Source organism: Epinephelus fuscoguttatus, linkage group LG7 (assembly GCF_011397635.1).
Source record: "Epinephelus fuscoguttatus linkage group LG7, E.fuscoguttatus.final_Chr_v1".
NCBI lineage: Eukaryota > Metazoa > Chordata > Actinopteri > Perciformes > Serranidae > Epinephelus > Epinephelus fuscoguttatus.
In genome coordinates this window covers 33324986-33349691 of record NC_064758.1, presented here as the reverse complement: position 1 = coordinate 33349691, position 24706 = coordinate 33324986, and the positions used below count along the sequence as shown (strand labels likewise).

General features: G+C 42.3%; 1 protein-coding gene across 10 annotated transcripts in view; it reads left to right on the top strand.

The window, feature by feature from the left end:
- Window positions 1-24706, top strand: part of LOC125891352 (ankyrin repeat and SAM domain-containing protein 1A-like) — a 101255-nt gene that overhangs the window by 42648 nt on the left and 33901 nt on the right. For 6 of the 10 annotated variants that reach the window (XM_049580575.1, XM_049580571.1, XM_049580569.1 and 3 more), the window contains 3 exons: window positions 2120-2201; window positions 8873-9366; window positions 24401-24457. In XM_049580575.1, the coding sequence (XP_049436532.1) occupies window positions 2120-2201; window positions 8873-9366; window positions 24401-24457 (633 nt within the window). The remainder of the gene's footprint in view (window positions 1-2119; window positions 2202-8872; window positions 9367-24400; window positions 24458-24706) is intronic. The other 4 variants (XM_049580568.1, XM_049580566.1, XM_049580574.1 and 1 more) reach the window with 2 other exon arrangements.

Here is a 24706-nt window from a genome sequence, read left to right as displayed (position 1 = left end):
GCCCAAAAAGACTTTTTCCCAAAGACTTGCATGGCGAAGGAGACAATTGTGAATTAGTGGATACATTTTTTGAGCATGAACCTCCCCCCCAAATGACCCGTATTACTATCAGAATTTGGAAGGTCTAGAAGAGCCACATAATTGAATCAGTTGATCCCCATTCAAGTTAGTGGAGCACTAAACAGTGCGCAGGCTAGGGCTGGGTATTGTTTAAGAAATTCCGTTACTAACACCATTACCAGTACCCTTAAAATGATACAGATACCAATAGATACTTCATTTGCTACCTTTATCAACTTTATTCAATACCCATTACGTAAATGGAAACATTTAGTTGCGTAAAATGCCACCAGATTTTTGAATTTTTTGGTTTTAATACAGCACGCTGGACTGCCAAGTCAGTGAATACACCTCGCCCAACTTCACCACACCACAGACTTTATGGATTGTAGCTGCTACGATTCTTGACTAATTTCATGTCACATAAAATCATAGAGCACTTGGGTGATTGGCTGCATTGTAAATATTACAAAAAGTCCCTTTTTTCTAGATCTGGGTACAAAAAGGATCGAATGCAGGTATCAGACTGGAGAAGTTTGGATATTACTTGGTCCTGGGTTATTTCAGTCAATACCTTAAAGGTATCGACCGATACCCAGCCCTGGCACATGCTCCATGTGCCACACAGTACAGAAACAAAACCAATCATCTGGGTTATTTCATCCGTGGCAGTCGAAAATTTTTGGCATCATGCGGCACTAAGCAACTTTCATTGGAATGAAGGGCTCCTGCCTCCATCCATAGGTAACAGTGCATTTCTTTTGGTTGCCTGTCAGTGGCGTCATATCTCCCTTACTCCCTAGTTACTCTTACTTCTGGGGAAACACGGGAAGCACCAGATGATGTCACTGAAAATCGTAAAATGTCAGAATTAATAGTAATACAGTATTTTTTTCCTTCCATATTATTATAATGTGCTGTGGCTCATGCTAGCCACCAAGCTAACGCATATGGTAACGTTATAACATCGTTCAACATGCTCATTGTCATTTTTAGTGTGATAGTTTTAGCTATGTATAAGGGCGATGGGCTACCCTATGATTGAAGAGAACATTAGCTACAGTAGCTGTACAAGCAGTCGACTCATCTAATGCTAATGGTAAGTTAGCAAGCAAAAGTAATGTTAGCTAATGTTCCTTGCGGCTGTTTCATTAGAATTAAATGACATAATATGAATAAAACTTTAACACAAATCCCAGTCAGCAAACATAGTTTTTGCCTGAGTCATGTTGGAATGATTTTCATTGGCAGTGGTATTTAACAATGAAGACAAGAACTCCCATGATCCCACGCTACTTTAAGACGTCATCACAGTCCACCTTTTATTGCTTTGTTTTTATTCTGAGACCCCTAGCAGCAGAAATAACATGGGTTTACTTGTGTCTCATTTTTTAATGCCTGCCAGTTGCCAAATCCTCTGCAAGTGCAGGTTGTGCAAAAACCATGTGGATGGAGTTTTGACAGATAAGAGTCTCCCAGCTGCAATTTGAATTGCATATCTGGAGCATTACCATATGACCATAGCAGGTTATGTAATGAAGATGAAGGTCTGGATTGAGTCAAACGTCGGCAGAAGGCAGAAGACGTCTTAAGATGGCCCTCATAACTGGGTGTCTGTGCGATCCCTCCTGTTCTATTTTATTGTCCTCCCATATCTTATTTTATTGCCTTTTCCAATTTATCATCCAGTTAGCAGCTTTTATTATTGCTGCCACCCTCCCACAACCCCACCTGCTGCCCACAATATCTGCTCACATCTTTTATTTCCAGCTCCTATTGGATTAGCTGTGCTCCTCAGCTGCCTAATCATAATAAATGAGCCAAGCTACATTATGGCTGATGTGGGCAAGCCTGCCACCAGTAGTGCCATGCAGGCAGTCAGTCGGATAGCATCTTCGTTTCATGTTAAGCTAGCTGAATAATTAGACTGGGCTATTAATTTTGGTAACTGCAGGTGCTGATGTGATTGTCTCGCAACACAGGAAGTGTTTGGGAGGTAGGTTTTAATTAGTAGGTGTGAGTAAACTCTCCTTCTCTCCTGTTTTCTGTCCCACTTTAGCGTAAACCCACTGCCCCGAATGACCTCAGAGCCCCGAGCAAGACGAAAGACACCCTGCACCCTCACCCACGGGCACCTGGAGGTGAGTTCGACGACTCCCCTCAGATTTTAGTAACCTAATGAGCAACAACAACTGCTGCTGGCGAGGCTGTGAGGGTAGGGAAAGATGGACACATCAGACTTGGAAAAACACAAGCCAAGCATGTCAATGAAACAGGAGAAATGCATTTGAGTTTGCAGGGCAAGATGGGCAGGCTTGGATTAGCGCTGCCAGGGAATGCATGACTGGCATTCTGGAGCAGCAGAGCGGATTTGACTTGTTGGGAAGCAGGCTGATTGACATTCCCTGGCAAGTGGAAAAGACTTATTTCATTGCCAGTATGAAACAGAATCTTGATCAGATTGTTACATTCCTATCTCAGATCCACGTCCCGCTTAAAGCTGGATATGCCACATCATCCAGTCAAGCAGAGAGCAGAGGTAGGGAGGAGCATGGGCTCTGGGCTCTGGGTTTGGGCGACACACATACAGATATCTTTATTGAATAATTCTTTTTGGAGCATGTTTGCTAAGGAACTGCAGGAAAAGGCATGGTAGGCAAGCTGGTTTGAAGGTACTGTTCACAGGAGGAACAGATGTTTTTTCATGGTTCATACTTCTTTACTTTCTGTGGTTGAAGGAGAGTTTGAAATTATTTAGTCCCAAAGAGTTTATAGATGGACTGCAGCAACATTAGTATAATATATTTAAAATCTGTCAAACATGTGAGCTTGTTTGACCTTAATGCAGTTAGATGCAAATGGAAAGTGTATAATGAGTCCTCACTTCCCTGAATATGTGGTTTCTTGTTTTTATTACTTCTTGAAAATATCAGATGATGACTGTCAAAACTGAAAGGACACATTGTCATTGTTGATTTTCATGCATGTAGTCTTGGTACAGTGATTATCAGCTCTTTTTGATTGGGTTTAGATAAAAATATATGTATGTTTAAAGGGGTCCTCTTATGCTAATTTTCAAGTTCATACTTATATTTTGGGTTTCTACAAGAACATATTTACATTCTGTAATTTTCCAAAATCACTATGTTTTCCTCTTGCTGTCTGTGCTGGAACAACCGTGTTCACCTTCTGTCTGAAACACCCCGTCTCTTTAAGCTCTCCCGAAACAGCCCAGTCGGCTCTGATTAGTCAGAGTTTCAGGGTCTTCCACATCTTGGCCTCTTTGCACCATCATTGCAGAGGCACTTTCTACTGTGAGAAATCATCTTGAAGGCTTCTAAAGACAACCAGACATGTTGCAGTAGGAATGTGATCCAAAATCTGGGAGCTATCGAACACTTCAGCAACCAAGATAACGTTAGCATGTTGCTACATGCAGCAGTGTACTCACAGCAGGGAAATGACTGTAACAGAGTATAGTGGCACTTTTTTACCGTGAAAAGTCACCAATTAAAGGTTCTAAACACAACCGGACATGTTCCAGCAGGAATATGATTACATATTAGGGAGAATTTCCGCAAACAAGATTACACATTTCCCTGACATTAGCATGTAGCACTGTCGACTACATAATATAAACACTTGCAGGAGCTATCTTAGAGAAGATGACAATATCAACAAATATCATCTCATTACATGATCAAACAGAGACATGATATTGGACAACATCAACATACATTTTATAGCAATCATCATTTCATATCTGTATGACAAAAATACCAAAGAAAATAAGAAATAATTCATTCAATTTAATTATTTTAATAGTTCATTTATAGTTAATGTAGAATAAGCATGTAATTTTGTTATATTTTCACTATTTTGCAAAAAATAAATAAATAAATAAATAAATAAACAAGATGGCTGATGTGTTTGCCTTTTTCAAGGGCTTATACAGCAAATGGCACCATTTTTAATTTAACGAGAGTTCGTCTTTTAACTCAGACATATTTCCAAGGTGACAGTCACTCATAAGGGCCCATTCTCCACCCAACATGTTGCTGAAGGACCCACTTTCTCTATAGGCCCTGCACCTCACAGCCCCAGTGCAACAGCGCAACCTGCGCTGTCTGTGTTTACGCCCCTGGTCTGAAGCCAGAGGTTTTTGCTCACAGGGATTAATGTTATTTAAGTTTACCTCACTATTTGAAGCTATGGCCACATTTAATATGAATATCCAACACTGTAACATTATGACAGAAAATACAGAACAGCATGATAGCTCCCCTTTAAGGTATTTACATCAAATGTTTTTGTTGAGCATGTTTTGCCACAGGACTCAAGAACAAGTGAGCCAGTTTGAGTTACTGTTAAAAGGCTGATGTTGTGTGGAGTGAGGGAAACGTGAAATACTTCATTTCCTTTTTCCTTTCACACTGTCCTAAATGACTCTCAAGTTTTACTCTCCTTTCCCCTTTTAAGCCACAGAAACCACAAGTTTGGTTTATATGTGAACACCACTCTGATTTTGCACGTCAGCAAGTTGAATGCACGATTCCCACTTTTGTGATTCACATAAACCCTGACAGCTGGCTGAGCCTAACAGTTTAGTTCTGCTCCCATGGAAGTGCTTTTCATTGTGATTGAGGAGATCTGAGGTCCGATTTTTTTCCCCCCTGTGCGGACAGTCAGGGACCAGACCTCAGCGATCTGGCAGGTGGACGAGATATGCACGCTCAGCGATATCAGGGTGTTTATCATCTGTCACATACACTGCTGTTCTCAGCAGGAATGTAGTGTTTCCCATGAGATTACCACCTCTGCACCAGGTTTTATGGGGTTTCCAGGGGATATTTCTCACGAGTAGTAACATCCTATGATTCTCCACAGAAAATAAACTACAGTTTCCATAGTACACGGTTATGAACGGAGATATTTCATATTTTCTGCTCAGTGTCACAGTCGTCCATTCTTTTCTTCATGCTGGATATGCAGCTTTTACAGTTTTAGTTCCCTCTTACACCAAAAAACACTTCTTGATGCATCCGGAGCTTTGAAGCTTTGAGTAGTTGCTGCAGAAATGTGCAGATGTTTGTGTTGCTGTTATGACCAGTGGGGCTGACGATTGAAAGCACGTGTTTGGCAACAAAAGCACCTACAGCGGCTTTCATTATTTAACCAGATGTATCAGTTTCAGTACCAAAGTTTTCTTGTTTGTGAGTGATTGTAATTATCAGTTTCACTCTATGTAATTGGTGCCTTTCAAATAATTTTACATGACTAATGCACCGCCCATTCAGAACGTGCTGGTTTGGAATGTGCCAATTGCTCTGCTAACAGTATTGCTGCTTGCAGCTCTCTCGAGAACCGCTCATCCAAACAACTTAACACCCGACACTGCGTAGGGTTGCAGCGATAAACCAGTTTCAAGATGTACCATGATATGAAAAGTTATTTTCAAGAGGCAGACTTTAAGCACATACTTCCATTAAAAAAATGGTTTTGAGTTTCACTTATAGTAACAAAACATTTGTTCAACCATAGATAACCCTTCCTTTTACATCCTTTAGGGATCATTCTAACTGATAATGATAACAATTCTGTAATACCGTGATACTTTGAAACTGTAATATTCTCTGAGACAATTATCGTTAGGGATGGGCAAGTACACCATCTGTGAATATGGCAAAAAAAAAGGGTTTTACAACAGGGGGCACGTGGACAAGTTGGTGTACTGATAAAAAGTAAATGCCAAGTACAATAGAAACAGATTCAGAGCTGTTACCAGAACCTTGACAAGAGCACAGAGCCGTACTATTAGTCGTTCAAAACTCTCTATTTCCATTATCCTTCCATTGCACTCCATTATTAACGTCAATCTTTTTCCTTTGTTTGAGGTTTGACTGGCGTTCTTCTTCTGCAGTGGTGTAATGGCACCTGACTGGAGAATAAGCTCCACCTACTACATGTCTCGATGAACCAACCCCAGTATTCACAGAACGGTAGTGGATGGAAATCACATGCATTTGCAGAATTTCTGAAAATTTGATTAAAATTTGCACTACATTTGGATGGAAACCAAAAAATCCCATCCCTTAGCTATGCTAGAGTGTACATTCATTCCTTCGTTTTCCATAGCCGCTTATCCTACTAGGGTTCGTGTGGTTGCTGGAGCTCTCCCCGCAGACATTAGGCACAATGTGAGGTACACCCTGAACAGGTCGCCAGACTATCACAGGGCTGACGCATAGAGACAGACAACCATTCACACTCACATTCACACCTACGGCCAATTTAGAGTCACCAGTTAACCTGCATGTCTTTGGACTGTGGGAGGAAGCTGGAGTACCCAGAGAAAACCCACGCTGACACAGGGAGAACATGCAAACTCCACACAGAAGGGTTCCCCAACCCTGAGGTTTGACCCAGGAACCCTCTTGGTGTGAGGTGACAATGCGAACTACTGCAACGTCGTGCCACCTAGAGTATACATGTCATTTGCTAACAGCTAGCTATTTAGCATAAGGCTGGTTCCTGGAACAAAAGCCTTCATCTCAGAAGTTACATCACGGATACTTGAAATGTTTGAGTACGTTTGAGTAACATCTCCGGTCTCTCTTTTTTTAGCTGTTCTTAAATGTACAGTAGCGAGTGATGGAGAACAACCTGTAGCATGTTGTTTGGCAGTGTAACAGTTAATAGGGGTCCCCTCTCAACACATTACGCAGTGTGTACATAATGCACCACTAATAAATATGTCACGTAGATCTCAAAAGCTCACACTCTGCACTGCACTTCCTTGGGTCCTCAGCCAAGTGTGACGTCGATCGGATAAACGCTTCTTGAGTAAATCGCAGGACTGAGACTCCTTCCATTTTAAATAGATGCTATGTCCTATCATGTATATGTTTTAGTGTTGAATATGATAACACTCTTTGGTCTTTATTGACCGGCACAGGAAGTATTTGTGTCCTGGCTTTACTGTAAATGTCCAAACATCAATAAGATGGCCTTAAGCTCCTTATTGACTTTCTGCAGTATATGACACAGAGTCACAAATCTCTTTGAATCTACAGTAAAAACAGAGCCGAGTTTGTACAGGCAAAGCACAGATTGACTTTGGACTATGCAGACGGTGGATTGACAGCCAACAGTGTCTGCAGAACAAACCTGACATCATTAGTAAGACATGAGGCTGTCGCTGCCAAATGAAATGCAGACATCCCAACTGTGCGGTGACCTCACTTAGTATCTATAAGAACCACATAACCTCAGATTGTGTCTGTGCACGTTTTCCACCGCAGAACTGCATGTTCAGTGGCCTCAGCAAGGGTTAACACCATGTGAGATTGTTGGAACCAGACTGATGTGCTCATAGGGCGTTCACACTCCCCAGCTGCCAAGGAGAGGGTGGGTGTCTGGCTGCGGTCCTGACATATGCACGCAGTACACTCACTCACCCCTTGTAACACACACAAACACCCACATACACATTTTCTCTTGGATGTTGAGGTGTTTAGAAACTTGTGAAAAGGGAGTTCAGGGCGTTGTTTGGCACATTACAAATGGCCCCTGAAACGATAATGGAGGCTGTTTGGTGAAGTCAGAGTGAGTTTGCGTGTCAAACAGTTGAGTGGTACACTTCCTCCCCTCATGTACTGCAGATATGACGTCTTCACAGTCAGCTCTTTTGATGTCGCTGAGCAGCAGGTTGAGAGATAACTGAGCCGAGCCGCGAATGGTCAGCTGAAACTTCTCCTGTGAAGGACAAACGAAGTGTTGCAACAGGTCACTTCTTTTCCTGTGGAGTCATTGCCCCAGATTCGCTGTCACCAAACACCCTGACCCTGTCACCCTCGCAGCGATGGTCCACACACACACACACCCCCTACATACACGCTCCTTCACCATGTGTCACAGGGCTAATTATCAGGAGTCTGGCTGCTGGAGGATAGGGCGATTCAAATTTCCATTCCTGAGCCACCATTAGGGGCTAGAATTAGAAAACACAGAGGGCTCCTCGTCACACGGCAGACAACAACACGCATCACCACAGCGCAAAGGAAGACGACTACAGAGCCGCATGGACTTGTGATTTTTCTAAAGCGCACTGTAGATGACAACAGGCATCCTGTGGCTGATTTGATTGTAGAAAAGAGGCTTAGGTGGCAGTAATTCCTCAGGAAGAGGGAGGAGGAAAACCTAATTGTTTATAATTGCTCCTGCCATTCAGTGTCATTAAGGAGTTGTTTTTGTTGGAGAAGGCAGCCCACGTAAGTTTCACTGCCCTTTGGTGACATTTCAAAGTCTTCTTGTTTATATTCTGTTACATATTCTGATGTGTGTTATCCTGTGTTTGGTGGTTGCAGTTTCGTGAGTATTTGCATGCAAGTTTAGTCAATAGCCTCGGGGGATTCATAGTATTGTGTCATTTTGGGGAAAATGGACCTAACAGACAAGAGGGCCTGTGAGGTAAGGCCAGTCACGAAGATGACTAGCTCCAACTCCCTGTGATAAAATACAGGCAGTCAGGCACCAGCAGATCGCCGTCAGACGGCTACAAGCTGGGTTTGGAATTCTGTTATTTCTCCAGCCAACATACGCCTTCTCCTTGCTCCATCTCTCCTCTCTCCTTCTTTCTCTCTCCGTCACTCCTGGTAGGAAACAATTACAGATCTGTTTCTGGACTTGTGTGGGCGGTTTCTTATTAGCCCTGCTCTAAGGATCTGCCCTTCAGTCAGAAGCCCTCTTTCCAGCTTTCACAAACTCCTCTCCTTCTCCACTGACTCTGCCCGTTCCTTTTCTCTTTCTCCAGATAACTCCCAGCCCAGCCAGGATCAGGGAGCAGGTGTCCCGGAGCAGTTCACTGGCCTCCTGCACGGATCCTCCCCTGTCTTTGACTGCCGCGAGGAGCCCTTCAGGCTTCCAGGTGTCCCGCCACCCAACCAGGGCCAGCCAGAATCAAGAAAACCCGCCAAAGTGAAAGAGGAAGTAGCAGCAGCTGCACCGCCACCGAGCCGTCCCAGTATGGCCGCCATCCTGACAGACTGTGATCCAAAAGCAATTTATGCAACTGTGAACAAGGAGCCAAGGGACTCAGGGGCCGGGGCAGCGTCTGCCGTTAGGATGCGCCCTCCAGGGGACCTGAAGCTGGCACGCAGCCTCTCCAAGTCTGACTCAGACTTGCTCGTGTCGCCCCCTAGTGAGGAGGACGGAGGATTGGGAAACCGTAGCGAGTCTGTTTCTAACTGTAGCACTGGCAAGAAGAGGCTTGAGAAATCTCCCTCTTTCACCTCAGAATGGGACGAGGTAAGTGTTTGATCTCACCCTGTTTTACACATAGAGATCTGTTAGTGTGTGTACTATGAATTCTGTAGACTACAGGTCAATATTGACAAATGTTTTTAAAAGTGTTTTATATGTTTAAATGCAACAGTTTCTTCAGTATTTATTGCCAAGATCTTTCATCAACATTTAGAAATAAAATGGATAAAACTTTTCTAAAAGAAGTTGTAAAAAACTTGACATCACGAAGGAATGAGGTTGTATCAGGTTCTTATCCGTAATCATTGCATTACCTACAGTAGATGTCAGTTGGCACACTGCATGTTTGGAGAAGCAGGCAGGAGTACCACTACAAAAGTTAAGTAATGTACTGCTGTGGATGTGGGTCAGCAACAAAACATATTTTAGCCACCTAAAGTGTGAGCTATAATATATTTCTACAGCTTTACCCTACTGTCAAACAGCGATTTCTGATGGGAAACTGAAGCCGTTATATTGCTCTTTTCAAAGCCAGAGTCCATTGAGAAAAATAGTCATTTAACATCGCTGAACACAGGAGCTTCTGGTCTGTTGCTGCCTCAAGTCAGATATTTTATTTGTGTTACTGTGAAACTTTTGCATTTAAAAGGGTTAGTTTGGATTCACCAAAGTCACACAATGACACAACAACTAACTGAGTGAGGCAGCAGTACACCAGCAGCTCCTGTGATCAGTGTGCCAAAATTACAGCTTTTGTCAATGGAGTCTGGTGGCTCTGACGAGAGCACAGATGGGGAACTGAAGCAGTTAACAGCTTCCGATCTGAAGAGGCTGTCTGAGGGAAAGGTGAAGTGAACTATCCCTTTAATACTGGGTGGAAGACCTGCATCATAGAGCGCTGTTACCCAAAAACCTCTTATTTGAACAGTAGATTTTGAACATCAGTCAATCAAATATATTCAAGTTGTATGAACACTTTGTGTCTTGTGCGCAATGGGTTCCCTTTTTTACAAAGCCCGGCTTGTTGGGCCGAGGTCAGCCTGTGCTTGTGCTGCAGTCACAAGACAATTGTCCACAGCTACAAAACTGATTAAATGAAAACCTCAGTATCAAATGTTAACAATTGTGTTGACTGTGGTGAACCCGCACAAAGACTCTGTTCCCGTTCTGTCAACTCAAAGCCCACCTGTTGTCTTGAGGGGGATGCTGAGCAATTTCAGCTCTGCCTTGTTTTGAACACAAACCTTCAGCAAACACAATAACTGTGATGGAAAAACTGTTTGATTTACACAAAGGCTCAAAAACATCTGAAAGAGCTATTTGGAGATATACTCAGATGATCTGTGACTACTTATTTGATAATGTCATGGTATACATATGTTTTATGCTGATTATTTTACCTGATTATGACATTGCCATTTGAAAGTGCTCTTTCTAAATAAAAAATTATAAAAAAAAAAAAAAAAAAACTGTTTGTACACCTAAATAGCACAGTTCATTTCTCAAGAAGTTAAATTTGCTGTTTATGTTGCACCCAAAACGTGTTGCATTATTCCACTCTGAGTATTCTCCTCAGCCTTAAATTGGTGTATCTTCATTTTCTCCATCCCATCTTGCGTTTGTTATCACGGTGGATATTCTTAACTAAATATACCCCTCCATTCAGCACTTTAATGCTTTGTCTGGGACGTAGATAAAGAGCTGAGTCAAGCCGCAGAGAGAGGAGATTAGAGGAGACAAGAAGATGGGGATAAAACGGCTGAGGAGCTGAGAGAGTAAGACAAGAGGCAGAGATTTGGAAATTGAGATTCAGAAAGAACATACAAGCTGCAGATCTGTCTCCCTTCAGCTCCCGTCTACTTGTCTTGCAGAGGTTTCAGAAAGTAACCTGAGTCTCTGTAGAGACAGCCCATCATGCAAACAAACACAACACACAAAACGCACCACTGAACAAGTGTGGGATTGCTCCGAGACGAAAAAGTTTTCTCAAAATTCCCTATTTGTCTTAGTTTGTTAGACTGCTTGAGATACACAAGAAGCATCACTTGTATCATCATATTTTTTACCATTATATTGACATATATGGACTGTGAGATTGGAGTGTTGTGTAACAGTGAATGAGCAGAAGTATATACAGTCAGTCTGAGCAGTTAGTACAGGTTCCTCTTTATGCTCTTTCACCATTTTCTTACAACAATCCTCTTATTGTTAGTAGGATTAATGATATCCTCCAAGCCTCTCAATTAAGTGCTAGCATAAGCTACCCACTAATGTCTCAGTAATGTTCCCTGACATCGTTTGTATTCTACTGTCGAGAACACGCATCTCTTTTACAACTTTCCTACACTGCTGCAGCTCAGTGCAGCCTGATCCACGAGAGATGTCTTACACGTTGCATTTACGATGCCAGAACAGCCAGAGCAAATCATGGGCTCAGATAGCACCGCTGATGCCTCCTCTCCACGGTGAGGAGATCGTATTGCTGCCTAGTGTTCCTTTACACGACCCTATCAGAACAGCCCCAGTGAGCTGAGATAATGGCGGCTCTGAGGTCGATATCTTGGCTGCTCTGGGCAGCAGTTTGTACACGGGTGGTCAGAGTTGTTCACTTCTTTGATCGCCTCAGTAACTTCTCAGGCAGGCAGAGAGGGTCTGGTTTGTGGATGTTGTCTTCCTGTGTGGGGAAATTGATTAGAATACAAAATATCTCTGCAAAGCTCTGATAGGCTGTTGACAAGCACCACTGATGCAATTATTAGACTGTGGTGTGCTGAGTTTTTCTGGCTTTAAAAAGGACAGTTCACCTCCAAATCAAAAACACATATTTTATCTCTTACCTGTTATTCATCAATCTAGATTGTTGTGGTGTAAGATGCCAAGTATTAGAGATACAATGGTAGTAGATGGCGCTCAGCTTATGGTGCTCAAAAAGTACATTTGAAAAACTCAACAGCAGTGTCTCCTTTCAGAAATCATGACCCATTTACTTAAGATAATCCACAGACCTTGTTGTGAGCAGTTTCATGTAGGAACTATTTTCTTTCTACCAAACTACACCCACCAAGCGTATCACTGCACAGAAGGAAGCATGCATCTACTGCTAGCTCACCTAGCACCACAGAGCTAGCTAACGTTACAGGTCATCAGAGGAGGATGCCATTAATGCTTACATCTCGAGCTGTCACTGCTGCGAGCCTCTCATCTCATCACCTTGGCAACACCTGAGGGTTCACCTAATACCTGGGATAAAGATTGCCGCCCCGTAATATTCTAATGCAATGGATACATTATTCACTACTCCAGTAACTAGGACGACCCTTAGATACGACCTAGCAACCGGAGATATTGCTTGTCCACTCAGCCCATAGAATCCTTTGGCCCAGCTATTAGCCAGAAAGCTATAACATACATATAACATTGCATAGAGTCTACAATCAGTAAATATAATACAACAATATGTTTAACAACGAGACAAGCTAGCTATCCAGCCGTGTCACGAACAAACTATACGCCATATGTAATGTTGGCCGCACCCTGAAGCAGGCTAGCGAGTTAGTAGCGTGTCTCCCTACTGGTTGGTGTTCAGAGGATGAGGCACTGACAGACTACTCTCAGTGTTGTAAATTAATTGTAAACAGATTACAAATTCTGATACTATTATGCAGCTGGCGCATTTATTTAGAACTGTGAACAGACAGTTTCACCAGAGCTACTTAGTAGGTGTCCATTATCACTTCCTAATGGACATCTTGCAGCCAATCAGAATTGAGTATTTACCCAGACCATGGCATAAAATGTCTTAAATCAATGTTTTAAAAGTCTTATTTTGTTTACAGGGGGAATGCTCAGAGTAGCTGATCCACTGTCTGCTAGCTAGCTAGCTAGCTTACTATACCCTCGACAACTTGTTGAAGTGCAGCTTCAATAAAAATTGGCCAGTTAACCAAGATTTTGCAGTATAGCCAAAGCAGATACAAAGCAATGCATACAAGATGAGAAGATGATGTATTTCTAATTTTCTGTTTTTTAAACTCGACACAATGGAGTCAGGCAGGCAGTGAAAACCCACAGGCAGAGTAAGAAACACAAAGTTGCCCAGGCAGCTGTCAGCAAACACCTGGAGTCCATAACCCTTACTAACTGATATCACTTGATGGTTTTTTTTTTCTTAAATTTTGGTATTGTGAAATTGGTCTTGAATTTCATTCCAAGTGGCATTAAAAAAAAAAAAAACCTGAAGATGCACGCTTCCTACTGCGTGGTGATGTGGTTGGTGGATGTAGTTAAAAAAAGAAAAAGAAAATAGTCCCTACATGAAACTGTTCACAACAAGGTCTCTGGATTATCTTGAGTAACCTGATCATAATTTCTAAAAAGAGACATTGCTGTTGAGATTTCGAAATGTATTTTTTGGTGCTTTGGGCACCACAATCCAAGTGCCATCCAGTTTTAAAATATTGGATAGAAGGCAGCCGATATCTCCGACATTCAGCAGCTCACACCAAAAACAATCTAAACTGATAAATAGCACTACAGGTAAGAGGGAGAATACGTATTTATGATTTTGGGGTGAACTGTCCCTTTAAGAATCTCTTTATGTTTTGTCTGGCCCGGTCTGAACTGTGTTTGGGGCTACACAGCAAAACCTGAATTATGTATTATTGTTGCAGCATTTTGGATTGCCGTATAATTTTTATGACCTCCTCACTAGTAATTATTGTTGGATCTTTTCTCTAATGAGCTCATTTAATTGTCTCTACTGTGAAAGCGCAATTTTATTATATATTTCAGCGTCATGCAGCTATAAACTGTGCCAGATGTTGTGTTTGTGTCGCTGCATTTGTGTTCCTGCTGATTTCAGGGGGACAGCTGACACACTAGCCCAGAGCAAGGAGGCTGTAGTTGAAGTGGATGTCTTTGTGGGGCATTTATGCACGATGGCAAAGTGACCCAATGTTTGCTCTGTCTGGAAATACTCCAGTCAACACTCGCATGGAGATGGGCCAGTATACGAGGCCTCTTCCAGGAGCTCGTCAAAGTTCAAAACGCTTTTTTAGCCTGAAGGCAAAGCACAACACCTTGGCAGCATGACTCATTCGTTCTTGTCTACAGTCAGTGTAACCTTGTCTTTGGGATTTTATAGGTGCGAGCACCAGAAGGAAGGTTCTCGGCTCGAGCTGCTTTAGCACTGCCAGACTTTCGCAAACATAAACAACATAATTCCAGTTTATTGTTTTGTCAAAAGCTGCCAAGTACACACTCACTTGTAATTGGAGGTAGTATTTGACTAAGGTTACTAACAAAAACCGACCTTCAGCCCTTCTCTGTATGCAGTCTGTGAGTTTACCTCCATTATAGTGTGCAGCACAAATCAATACCATAGATTGACTTGTGTGCTCATTTCATTGAATAACTCAGACAGGCTGATATATCAGCTGATATTAGCTCATTGCAGATATATCTGCATCAGTGTAAATGTCAGCCGATAAATGAAGAAAATGAGGAACAGAAATGCTAAAGATTTGTTGTGAAACAGTGTTACTGAGCTTCTTTGTCAGCTGTAAGATGTTCTGCACAGTACATTTCTTGGTCACAATTGTTGAAATAGATAGGTAAAAAAATAATTATTTATGTTATAGCTTGTAATATCTTATGATATCAATATTAGGGCTGGGTGATATGGAGAAAATCAAACATAACAATATTTTTGACCAAATACCTCAATATCAATATTGCAGCAACATTTCAGGGTTGACTCTTGGTGCTTTCATAAAATATTTATACTTTTTTTTTTTTTTTTTTTTTTTTGAAAGTTTTGATGAATAATCTTTAGTTATTTGGACAACAGATAACAGATGTGATAGATATAATAACAGAACAGCTAGAAGAGTCTGGTAAGTGCGTCCTGTCCTGTCTTAAAAAACAGGAAAAGACGACACTTAGTACAATATTACAGAATCTAAAATCTAAGAATCACCAGAGGATCCACGATACAATATTATCACAATACTTAGGTCATGATACAATATTATTGTGATTTTAAATACGCTAAGATATGCTGAGTATTGAGATAAAATATATTGTAGTTTATTACCGTTTTTTAACCGTAAAGTATGTCCCCAAAGGAAAACTTTGTCAACATCTGTTTAATCTAATAAACAAGGTATTTTTATTGGTGATTTAATAAAGATATACAGAGTATTAATAAAAACACACAGAAGCAGTAAGGACAAAAAGACAACCCCACCCACCCATCAGCTTAGGAACAAGCCACACATTATAGCCCAGCCAATTCTGGACACTGATGTCAGTATTTGAGAGCATAACAAACACATAAACAGTCTTGATGCAGATTTGTTTTAAAGAATTGTGACAAAGATACATATTAAGAAAGTCATTTTACAGCTGAAGAATCAACGTGTCGGTGCTCTCTGGTGGACAAACTGTGCGATGGTGATCCTTGTTTTACCTCAAAGGTAATTTGTCATTTCTGTACTACAAATCCTTGTTAGTTATCAACTGATATATACACTGATACCATATATGAGCAATAAGCTAATATTGGCCTGGTTGGTGTATCAATCTGGCTCTGTCACAAACAAAACAAATTCCAAATTCCAAAATAACCAAAACCTAGCGTTTGGTTTTATTTTGATATTTATTATTTATGACTTATTGCTTGTTTTCAAAGTCCAAAGTTTACTTGTAATGCTCTAATGAAGACACAGAGGAGAGTATTGACACTCCTGAGACTTCGCCGTCCCTGTGCAGAACATTGTGGTCCAGTCGGGTAATGAGGTCAGTAAAAAGGGAACATTTTGTTTGCTTGAATCTTTTAATTCCCCCCATTCAAACTTTCTGGTCAGAGGCAGGGCAACGTACAGTCTAATTATCCAGTTTAACGAACACCTCGCCTCCTCAGACTGTGGCGGAGGGATGTGGTCCCAGAGAGCGTGACAGGATTAAGGCAGGCATGACATTACTTGGTTATTGGAGATTGCTGCTCCTCCCCTGATGCCCTCAGCGGTAGTGCAGTGTGGCTCTTCTGTTGTCTTCTCTTGGTACGTCTGCACAGTGTACACCGAACTGGACAATTGATCTGGTTGTTAAAGAAAAAAGGCTGCAGAGGTGGAAACAAAACATACCGCTGTCCTCTTGCTCAAGCTTGCCCTCCCATATGGTGGGAGAACAGGTTGTGTTATTGGCTACTAACCGAAGATGAGATCTTAGCAGTGGGAAGCTCATACACCTCAGGCAATGGCCTCATTTACTGAATGCTCCATCTTAGTGTTTCCAGCTTCAGGTTCATCTGAATGCCTAAAAGCTTATTTGAAATCCTAAAGTAGGCTGTTGGCAAAGAGCATCACAGTTCTTCCTTAATTATTCATTCATACCATGGACTGAATTTTATTTACTCTCCACACTGTCGGCCACAAAATGAAATTGTTTGGGATGAAACTAGCAGTGGAGTTGACCTTGGAAATGTATGATTTTGCTCTGGCTGTCAGCGCAGAATAAAACATGTTTCTCCTCCAGAGGAGCCTGTTAACCCTGAATCCTGCTTCTGATGGAGCTCCTGCACTGTATGCGTGGGCTGCTGCCATGCTCCCTGATGTCCATGTGTTGACTACATGTGTATGTGAGGTAGCCTGTTAGCTCGACCAGTAGATCCACATTCATGCAGTGCAGCTAGAATTAATTTGTACTGTACAAAATGTAAGCCGCACTGCCTTAAAAAGGATGCAATGAAGAAGCAGGTTGCAGCATTAACTCCACCTTTCCTAATATCAATGATTGCTTGATTCTTTCTACACTATTTCCCAAATGAAATCAGGCGTTTTGGATTCAGTTGATAGCAACGAGATGCTTATTACAAGCCTTGGTTGGCGGTCTGCTAGTATTACTTTTGAAAAGGCAATTTATTTTGTCCAATTTCGGAGCTTTAGTTAATGTTAATGAACTCGGAGGCCTGTTTCTTCTCACTTGAATAGTGATTCAGATGCCTGGGAGTTCTGCGCTGAAAGCAAAAGGCAAGCGCCCGGGATCTTTCTTCTCCCTCTTCCTTTCAGGGAATAAGCCCGCATTTGCTTGAAATGGAAATATTCACACTGCCGATATAAAGTGCATAGCAAATGAGAGGAGTGTGTGGTGGGAAGTAGTTAAAGTTTGATTGGGCGTAACCTAGCCTGCACTCTCTTTAATGATGTTGGGAGTGTCCCCTGAAAAAAGAAAAAGTCCCTTCTCTCTCTCTCTCTGCCCTCTCCTTGGCCCATGTTGCTCCATCGACAGTTTTTCTATACTGTTGCTCTCTCTGAGGTGCCGGCCATCTTGCCGTCACGACTGGCTGCTCTGTGTGACAGCATTTGGCCAAGAGGTCCCAGGACATTACCAAACCCACCCCTTAGGCATACACACAAAAAAACATCTTCTTCTTATAATCTGGTTTGCTAAATATTCCCGTTCTCACACCCTCCTTCCTTTTCTTCCTCTATCTGTCTACCACCCTCCTTTTCTTCACATGAGCTACACACACTCTGCCTCTGGTTTCAAGACAAGGAGATTTGACTTGCATGAGGTCTTGGCCTATGCATCTCTCCATTTAAGGAGCTCCGAGTGTGTGTGTGTGTGTGTGTGTGTGTTTTGTGCTCTACGTGCAGGGGTGTGTGCTGGTGTGTAAAGCACATGCTAATGCGGGTTGGTCTTGGTCCTCGGGATCAGACTGAAGATGACAATCCAGGGGGCACATTGTGTGGGCCAGCAGACTGAGCTCCACAGATGGGAGGAGAGAAAGGGAGACAGAGCGCCGTAGACAGAGACAGAAGGAGAGGGCCGCCGTCCACGGCCTCATTTCACTTTTAACTTCATTCTCGATTGGTACTCCACAGATCCAGTAGCCACTATGAAACCAGCTTTTGTGAGTATTGATTCCCTTACAGGCAGCAGCTCCGCTGGAGGCTCATTAATCTTGTCTACCTGCCATGAATGAATTGAATGGGAAAATAATTGATGCTTTCTAGCACTTCTTTGGATATTATATTTCTTGTAAAGCCTGTTCGATTGGTATGCGCTGATTGCTAAATACAGCACAATGGAGCGGGGAAAAGCTCAAACCTCTCCCTCACGTTGTCCTTCTACTTTTGAGCGTGTTCTTTAAAAAGTTAATCCTCTGTGGCATTTTAAAATCTGCGGGCAATTCATGCAGCATCTCTTTGTTCTTTTTGTCCCCCATCTCGTGTTGCTGTGTTCATGAACTCATCGTGGATTTGGTGCAGCTTTTGTTTTCTGCGAGGAGAGAAGTGGCCTTGCCGTTTGTTACGGGGAAGTCTCGTGTGTTTGACCTGCTGAGATCAAACCAAACCGTGGGTGTGTGTGTCACGGCCCGGTGCAACCAGCAGGGGAAATCTATTCTTTAATCCCCACCAGGGGGAGAACACAGGAGAGCCACGGGGGGCAGAGACATGCAGCCACTACTGAGTGGTCCTTGAGTTTAGTCATTGGAGAGAAGGGGTCTGTTCTAACTGCTACAAAGGATTTCACTTTATTGGAGGATACATATTAGGGAGGCACGGAAAATTAGTTTAAAATAACAGTTTGGCTGATAGCTGATACCGATATTTTTGTTGTTGTTGTTTCTTTTGTTTTTATTTCTATTCATTCCCTCTATTGTGTCGGGGGGAAACAAAGAAATCTATATTTAAAAAAAAAAAAAAATTGTTGAACTGTTATCAAGTCTTAATTTGAAGAAGAATGAGCAGGTTTATAAAACCTTTACTATAACCTTCTTCCGCGTGAAAACATTTTTAAAAAATAACAACTGCATTCAAAAGCCTTTTTACTGTAAATACTGTATTATAATTCCCTCTTTAGTATCTATTTTTTATTGCATTTTTTTAATTGAAAACATGAACAAATTTCTCCTTTGACAACTGTATTTTTTCAAGTTTCTCGCCCAAACTACATTTTGCAAAATTACATTTGAGCACATCATGATAACATTATAATTTACCTTCACCCAATACTCATTTTTACTGAATAAAGCTTAAATGCATCTTGATCTAACTATTCCACCTCCGTTAGCTGTTAGTCACAGCCACCAGCTGCTAGCAGCTAACATTAATTTGCGCTCCTTCTTCCAATCTCAACACAGATTTGTTGTCCACACATAAAAAAATAGGGTGCGCCTCCTGATGCGTAGTCAGGATAGTGAGTTTTTTGTGTCCTTTTCTCCCATAGGCACCCTGGGGAAGATCTCTGTTGGTCCCAAACAGGTTTTCTATTGTCCCCGGGACAACAGGACGCTGTTAGCTGTTGAGCCCTGCTTTTTAGCCTAAATTGATGTATCACAACAGAAAAACATCAGCTGTTGCCACTGGCGAATGTCATGTTATTTGCTGGTAGGCCGATGACAGTCAACAAGGCAAAAATCGGCCAATACCGATGTACAGTAAATAAATAGGTGCCTGATATAGTTTCTGGCAAAGAACTAAATAAGTCTAAGATTCTTACAGAATAGAGCTTGAACACATTGTAATATAACTCTATGCAACCTCTGCCAGCTGTTAGCTCTGGCTACTGGCCGCTAACACAGTGTAGCATTATCAGGGGAAAAAATACGGTGCATTCCATGACGTGTCGATAGGGAGTTTACTGCGTCCTTTTTTCCCAAAAGCTTCTTGTAGGAGATCTGTGTTCTTCCCAAATTGTTTGCTTTTTGTGAAGCTGTTCGCTGGAGCTCTGTTTTTTAGCTCGTGCAAAACTGATGAGACACGACAGAAAAACATTGGCCACTGCCATCGGTGAATGTCGTTATACTTGCAGATGACTGATGGCAGTCAACAAGGAGAGTATCGGCCTGTACCGATGTTCAGAGGATGAATCCCTAATACCTACACATATTTCTACATCCTTTGGGGATGAGTTTGCAAAGTTCTTGAAGTTGTGTTGAAGGGACATTGTGCTTAAAAACACAGGCATGACATTGTGCTATTTCCAGAGGATGTTGATGGGACTGCTGACAGCGCTTTGTCCCACTGTGGCATTGAGGTGCTGGCACCTGCTTTAGACGGTGGTGCGTTTGTGTTCCGTTCGCTAATCCATAGTTTTCCATCCAACCCTTGTTTTGATGCCAGCTTGCCAATTTGAGGCCGGTGGTCCGGGCACACTCTCTGCAGCAGCGTTTTATTTCACCCTCAACAAGCGCTGCCAGTCGTCCTTTAGCTCCCTCACCCCCCTCCTCCGTTCTCTCTTTGAGCTTTGGTTGCGTATTGTTCGAGATTCTCAAGGCTGATAATGAAAGAACACTTTATGTTTTCAAATCACAGTAAAACAGCAGCCAAGTTATTCTGCTCAGTCATCCTAGAGCAGCAGGCCTGCTGTGAGAAGCATGATAAATGGGTTCATGTGTCTTTAATCTCCTGACCATCTCCCGTCACCACTGCCTCTTCAGCTGTTGACCTCCGCCTCGCCGCTGACTTCTGACCTTCCTCATTGTACCTCCCTGCTCATGCCGAGTCCCCCTCACAATTGACGCCTCTCCATTTCAGGTTCTCTCTATTGATTCGATCCCACAGCACAAAAACACATTCGTCTCCCTCCCCTCTATTAATTCTCTCATGACATCGAGCTTCTCAGTCCCCAACCATGAAATTCAGGGGCTTTTTCTTGTTGTGGATGTGTTTTACCTTGAGGAAATCACTGGGCCGTGTCCCCTGATAAGGATATATTTACCCAGCTCCAACAGTACATCACACCTGCCTTTCACGGTAGCTGCTTCTAAATCTCATTGGAGCAGCTAGTGTTCCCTTTTCCATTATACTGGACGAGTGAAGCCGATACATTGAGAAAGTATGCAGCTGCATTTTTGTTCTTGAATCTATACTTGTGTTTAAAGGAAAAAGCTCGGTGCACTGACCTTACCTGCAGTGTGAGTGTGTTTAAAATGCAACCACTCATCCTCATTTGTTTCCTCTTAAACACTGCAGCCCCAGTCATTCAGAGAGGCACCCTGAGGTTGCTGCAGATGCGACAGTGGTGCGGGGACAGAATATTACAACCTCTGCTTCACTGTTGAAAAGAACACAGCCATGTCCTGTCCCCTGCGAGCTAAAGAAATAACCTTGGCAGTTGAATTGCATGTCAGAGCTCCTTATTGCCCCCCTTCTGCTCATTGCCGAGAAGTGATGCTGCTGACAGGAGCATTATCCTCCCTTCAGTACAGACCTCAGCCACTTTATGAGACGAGAGCACTGCCCCCCGTCCTCATTATCACAGGAGCTACAACAGCTCTGTGCGTGTGTGATTTTACATATTGGACCCCGATTAATACTAGTGTTCATCAGCAGCTTTCTAATTGCCTTTGTCCTGCTGGGGCTTAATAATTTAGGTTATTATGGGAGCAACGTACGCGTGCTGCACCTGCTCAGTTCCACACAGCAGACAGACACAGTTAGCGGCTAGCTGGTGAATGTAGTGGAGCGTTTAGCAGCTAAAGAGACAGATATTAATATTAGGAGTTGGTGGAAACCAAAAACAGAGCAAAAATAGAGTGAATATTAGACTTACATTCATCAGGCGGCCAGAAACACAAGTCTAAAAGAATGATGACGTTGCTTCATAACTGCTGGATGTGTAAGTAAGCAAGTTACAACAAGTTCGCCATATCAGCTGATGCCTACCATACTCCAGAAGATTTTGAAAAGACTGGATTCCTTCCGAAGTTATCTCCCATCCCGCTCCTGGTGCAAAATATTACGCCAAACTATGACATATTAACAGTTACTTAAGTGTCTGTAAAAAAACATAACTCAAGACAAGATGAAGTGTTCTTGTGAATTTGGCATCAATATAATCAATAAAAGCCACAACTTTCCAAAAAATGCATACCGAACTGAACTGTACTGCTCGGTGGAAACAGGGTTGAAGACAAACTGTATTTACGTACAAACGTTACATTTTGGATTTTGGCACCTCTGCTCGCTACCAGCCTCCGATGGTTAGCTGCGCTTTTTCAGTGGGACAAGACTGTGGGAATGAGAGGCAGACTGTTTCAAAAGTTAAGATTACTCAATGAAAGACGTGGAATCAAACACCGGCTCTTGTTCACTCCACAACTCCACCAGTTGCTCCTCCTTTTCCATAGTCCACAGAACCAAGACTTGATCACATTCTAGCATGTTACCTATTTCACAAGGACACCAGCTGCTCAGCATCAGCCGTTATTCCTCAAATATCAAAGCCAAGCCTCCTTTGTCATCCAGTTCTTTATCTTACATCTATCAGGTTTTAAGACAGTGAGAGTATCCTGGCTGTAGAAAAACTCAGAAACTACATGATACACTTACTTTATGTGATTATGATCATCTTCAGTTTTTCGATTGACCTTCTCAAAAGTACGTGGAGAATATTTTCTGTTTGGTTAAGCAAGATAAAACCCCTGACGCATCATGCAGAGACACTCTCATACATTCTGTAGCCACCTATTTTTTGCTGACTCATCCGGGTCTCTGCTCAGGTAGGAGAGGGGCTGCCAATTCACCATCAACACTCCTGCTTAATGAGTGATGTAGGGAGCATGTGGTGCTGATAGATGGAGGTTGTGTCTCAAGCTCGTGTGACTAATCGACCATCTGGTCAATATGCTGTATTATAATCAACATTATGAAGAAGTGAAATGCAGCAGATGGATAACTAAAATAATGTGGTCCACCCTCTGACCTTCGTCTCACACCTCTCCTTTCCTTCACTCCTGACTAGACTCTAGAAACGAGGTATTTTTTCTCTGAGGTGCTGAAGATTAATGTTGAATATAAAATAACAGAGAAGGCAGCGTAAGAGTGATATTTTCTACTGCATACTGCAGTGCAGAGTGTGATCATCAGGCTCCACGATGGCTGATGGATTCTCCCACTGAATTGTCAATGATTTAAAGGAACAGTTCACCCCAACATCTTGTTTTGGTTTGAGTTGCACTGTTAGAGATGTCTGGCCTCTCTCCACTATAGTAGAACTAGATGGCACTCGGCTTGTGGTGCTCAAAGTGCCAAAAATGCATTTTAAAAGCACAACAGCAATGTCTCTTTTTGGAAATCATGAACCGGTTACTCAAGACAATCCACAGTCCTTGTTGTGTAGTTTATGTAGGAACTATTTTCTTTCTACCAAACTACATCTGCCAATAATGGATGTAGCCACTGTGATGTCACCTATTAGTTTGTGGAATGCCCTTTTGAAGCCTTGAGTTCGGCATATCAGAAGTCACCATCTTGGGTTTTTGGAGTTAGAAGTGACCATATTCGGAAAAGATGGTGGAACTGACTGAACTGATGACTGCTATGAAGTTGGGCATTTTAACATGGGGGTCTGTGGGGATTGACTGGGTTCTGGAGCCAGCCTCAAGTGGACATTCAAGGAACTGCAGTTTTTAGCACCTCCATGTTTGCCTAATTGTTCTGCCCTGGACCTTGCTGTTACTGTGCATCTACTGCTAGCTCACCTAGCACCACTGAGCTAGCTAATGTTACAGCTCAGCCGAGAGATTAATGCTCACATCTCGTGCTGTTACAAACACAAGCATCTCGTCCATGAGTAGATGCACGCCTACTTCTGCATGGTAATATGGTTGGCAGCTGTAACTTAGTAGAAGGAAAATAGTTCCTACATGAAACTGCTCACAACAAGGTCTGTGGATTATCTTGAGTATCTGGGTCATGATTTCTGGAAAGAGACATTGCTGTTGAGCTTTTCAGAGGTAGTTTTTGGTGTTTTAAGCACCACAAGCCAAGTGCCATCTAGTTGTATTAGACTGGAGAGAAGGCAGACATCTCTACAGCTGATATCTCCAACACTCGCAATTCACACCAAAAACCCATCCCTTTACAAACACATTGCTCATGCACTAGACATGCACATTTTTCCACTTCAAAGTGTTCCAGTTACATTCAGTTTACTGTTTTCTGTACCAGCTGTGTAGGGGATCTTTGTATAAGAGAGTATGATTAAAATCCACTTGCCAGAGAATATTTGGCATGGTGTAGGTAGGTGTATAAAAAAGGGCAAAACCGAACCCTCAGTTTTCTCTTAGCAGACACCGACGAACTCTCCTACCACAATACCACGAAGATCTAATTCTGCTGAGAGCGTAAGACGTCCATCTTCATATAAATATCTCCTGGTCCTTTTTGGGGGGGCTTGGCTCTGTCCTGTTTCGGGGCACTCTTTGTAGAGGTAGATGGGACCCTTTTCAGTTTTCATGAACCCTTTCGGAATGGTATAATCTCAGTGATTATTCATTTCTTCTTCTAAGCAAGTCTTGCAGCTCTAATTCAGTTTTAACTGAATGCATCATTCTTCAAAGTTAAATTTCTATCTCTGACATTCCTCTTTCAAT